The sequence below is a fragment of the Salvelinus fontinalis genome, chromosome 40, assembly GCF_029448725.1.
Source record: "Salvelinus fontinalis isolate EN_2023a chromosome 40, ASM2944872v1, whole genome shotgun sequence".
Lineage (NCBI taxonomy): Eukaryota > Metazoa > Chordata > Actinopteri > Salmoniformes > Salmonidae > Salvelinus > Salvelinus fontinalis.
In genome coordinates this window covers 765797-769200 of record NC_074704.1, presented here as the reverse complement: position 1 = coordinate 769200, position 3404 = coordinate 765797, and the positions used below count along the sequence as shown (strand labels likewise).

The 3404-nt window shown below is 50.5% G+C and overlaps 1 protein-coding gene across 1 annotated transcript; it reads left to right on the top strand.

Annotated features, from left to right (window-relative positions):
• Positions 1-1997: 1997 nt before the first annotated feature.
• LOC129839561 (histone H2B-like) lies at positions 1998-2632 on the top strand. The gene has a single exon (XM_055907086.1). It carries the CDS (start codon positions 2013-2015, stop codon positions 2529-2531), a length of 519 nt encoding a protein of 172 aa, XP_055763061.1. The 5' UTR covers positions 1998-2012; the 3' UTR covers positions 2532-2632.
• Positions 2633-3404: the final 772 nt, after the last annotated feature.

The window sequence follows — 3404 nt, the reverse complement described above, 5'->3', positions numbered from 1 at the left end:
ATCTACGAGGCCTTCCTGGTTCAATAAAGGTTAAAAACATTTTTTTTAACTGAGCCTGTTTCTCCTAACCTGCTATGACAAAGTGACTTTGTGACACTAGCTGTATCCTAAAAGGCAACCTCTGTTCCTCGATGTACTAAACCGAGGCCCGGCAGCCAGTAAGTACAAGTAAGAGACAATTACGGCAACAATAAGTAGTAAGATGAAAGCTATTCACATTTGAGATGTGAATAAACGGCACCGATTGATCAATTGCCAGTACGTGTCCTTTTGAAATGACCTGTTGAGACGGGCCCTCCTTCTGTGGCGTTCATTTGACGGCCATAGTGCTATCTGGCCTATAAATGATCCACTCATTCCATAATAAGACGATTTGTTATTGGTTTGTGAACACAAGTCCAATACAATATTTGCACACCTCTGTACGAATAGGAAAACTATCCCTTCATTGTGTGTGTGTGTGGGTGTCTGAGGAATGTTTTACTGCCGTTTCACCTTACAGAGGTATCACCACCCTTCCCATCGGCACCTCGGGTCCTCTTGGCTCCCTGACCGTCAGGCCGGATCCTGTGTAGGGAAGAAAAAAGAAGATTGATGTTATATTACATGGCCTTCAATAGCAAAATGACCGATGAGGTGACATTATGAGCCCCTTTTAGCTTTATGGCATTCCATGTGTATTTGTTTCCCCGTGGTCTATAACGGTGTCTCAATTATGGCATGAAGGTTTGGTGTGTTAGTACTTGTTATTAGGTGTGTGGAAGAGTCACCTTCGTTTGTCCTTTCTAACTGGGACCTCTATTCGACTTCTTTAGGGCTGTCTCTATTGGGGGGGGGGGAGAAACTGCAGTGGGTTGAATCCTACTAAATCAGTGTTTTCCAACTCCAGGAGTAGAGTAGCCTACCAGTAGACATTTTTGTTGTAGCCCTGGAGAGGCACAGCTGATTCAACTACTGTGGAACATAGAGTACTAGTCGATTACCCAGTTTGACTTGCTTTCATTTCTTCTTGGCAGAACCCCTATCGCTCCTCCCTCGTTCCCTAGAACGAGCGCCGATCCCTTTGCAACAGAGGCCAGGCAAAAGCGCGCGCTTTCTGTGCCACTGGCTTCAATCAGGTCCACCAACTGCAGATAATAACAGCACACCACGTACCGCGGACGTCACTTATTCACTTGAACTCCACTAGCGAACACATCATGTCTGGAAGAGGCAAAGGCGGCAAGGGACTCGGAAAGGGAGGCGCCAAGCGTCATCGCAAGGTTCTCCGCGATAACATCCAGGGAATCACCAAGCCCGCTATCCGCCGTCTGGCTCGCCGTGGCGGCGTGAAGCGTATCTCCGGCCTGATCTACGAGGAGACCCGCGGTGTCCTGAAGGTGTTCCTGGAGAACGTGATCCGTGACGCCGTCACCTACACCGAGCACGCCAAGAGGAAGACCGTAACCGCCATGGACGTGGTCTACGCTCTGAAACGCCAGGGACGCACCCTGTACGGTTTCGGCGGTTAAACGCACTCTCTTCTGAACGTCTACATCCCGACTTGAACCCAAAAGGCTCTTTTAAGAGCCACCCACATCCGCTTGAAAAGGCCCAATTCCATAGTTATAGGAAACCATGAGCCACTCTCGAGTGGACAGGGAGTGTTGATGACAGGACTCTTATGTTCAGTGTAGAAACAGTCGTATTTCGACGGCACCCAACCTTTAATTAATTTATTAGACCTTTATTTAACTAGGCAAGTCAGTTAAGAACATAATCTAATTTTCAATGACGGCATAGGAACAGTGGGTTAACTGCCTGTTCAAGGGCAGAAGGACAGATTCAGAAGCTAAAGCCGACAGCCCTACTAAGTCCAAAAAGGGGGTGCAAAGGTTGTAGGATATGCATTTACGTCCCCCTTTTGAAACACACATTTTCCCCACCAGTAAAAAAACATAGGCGATGGAATTGGGGGAGGTAGGGCGCACAGGTCTTTGTTTAGGGAGGCAGCCTCTGAGTGGAAGGCTCTTATGCGCGCTCGGCTCCACTGGGCAAATGAAAGCAGGGGCGCCTATGAGAAAGCAGGGGTGTGTCCACGGCCGCTGAATTTGCTTAGCTTCCTCTTCATAAGAGAGGAAAGCGCAGTCCAGCCCCTCATTCGAAGCATCAGCATCATGCCCGAGCCAGCAAAGTCCGCGCCCAAGAAGGGCTCCAAGAAAGCCGTCACCAAGACCGCAGGGAAAGGCGGCAAGAAGCGCCGAAAGTCGAGGAAGGAGAGCTACGCAATTTACGTGTACAAAGTACTGAAGCAGGTCCACCCCGACACCGGCATCTCCTCCAAGGCCATGGGAATCATGAACTCGTTCGTGAACGACATCTTCGAGCGTATCGCCGGAGAGTCCTCTCGCCTGGCCCACTACAACAAGCGTTCCACCATCACCTCCAGGGAGATCCAGACCGCGGTGCGCCTGCTGCTCCCCGGAGAGCTGGCCAAGCACGCGGTGTCCGAGGGCACCAAGGCCGTGACCAAATACACCAGCTCCAAGTAAACAGCCCATTTGGAGTGCTGTACTAACCCAAAGGCTCTTTTAAGAGCCACCCACCCAGTCAGTGAAAAAGGCAAATCCATCACAAATGAATGTGTAGCTAGGCTGTGTTCTACATCGTGGAGCTCCGCCCCATAGGGGAGCTCTGCTCCTAGTGGTTTACCCCGCTGCCTAGGCAGCGAATAGCCTGAGAAAAAATGATGCACACACCTGCAGCCAATAGGAGTACAGGTGTCCCTATATAAGGGGACGCTTCCCCTCAATCAGCCTCCCATTATCTTCAGCGACAGGACTGGACTGAAGAAGCCTAGAAGAGAAGAGAAGAATCTCAGGACGAACCCGTCGTCGATATCCTGTTGTTGACGTCGTCCTTCAATGAGCAATTTTCCACCCCCAAAAGCTCTTTTAAGAGCTCAGTGTCGCTGCTCCACTATGGCGGCTTTGGACCAGCACGAACTTTGTTTTGTGTGCTTAGGTTCAAAGCACGCTAGGGGCGGCCTCACAGATCCTCCGGAATGCGCTAGCTGTTCACTCCTTTCTTTAAAGGAGAGGAAACAGCGATGGGCATTTTTCAATGAGGATTTCCCTCTCGAGGACGCGGTTTCTATGATGGCCTCAGACTCTGAGGCGTCATATGATGACAGCGCCTCTAGAGAGGATGAGGATGTTGGGAAGTGTCTGGATTATTCTCCGATAAAATCCAGTCTACCGACCGAGGCTGAAAAGAACCCCCTCCCCAGGGAGAGAGAGGTAATTTTCTCATCCTTAGGCGAGGACGAGACGGGCTCTGAATTTTCAGCAGCCCCCTCCTACGCAGTAGCCTCTCTGCGCTCTGATTTTACAGGGCTCATTGAGCGGGCTGCGAGCAGGCTGGAA

Bases quoted from the DNA above. Each gene is read 5' to 3' on its own strand.
- LOC129839561 (XM_055907086.1), top strand. From the start codon at position 2,013: ATGCGCGCTCGGCTCCACTGGGCAAATGAAAGCAGGGGCGCCTATGAG.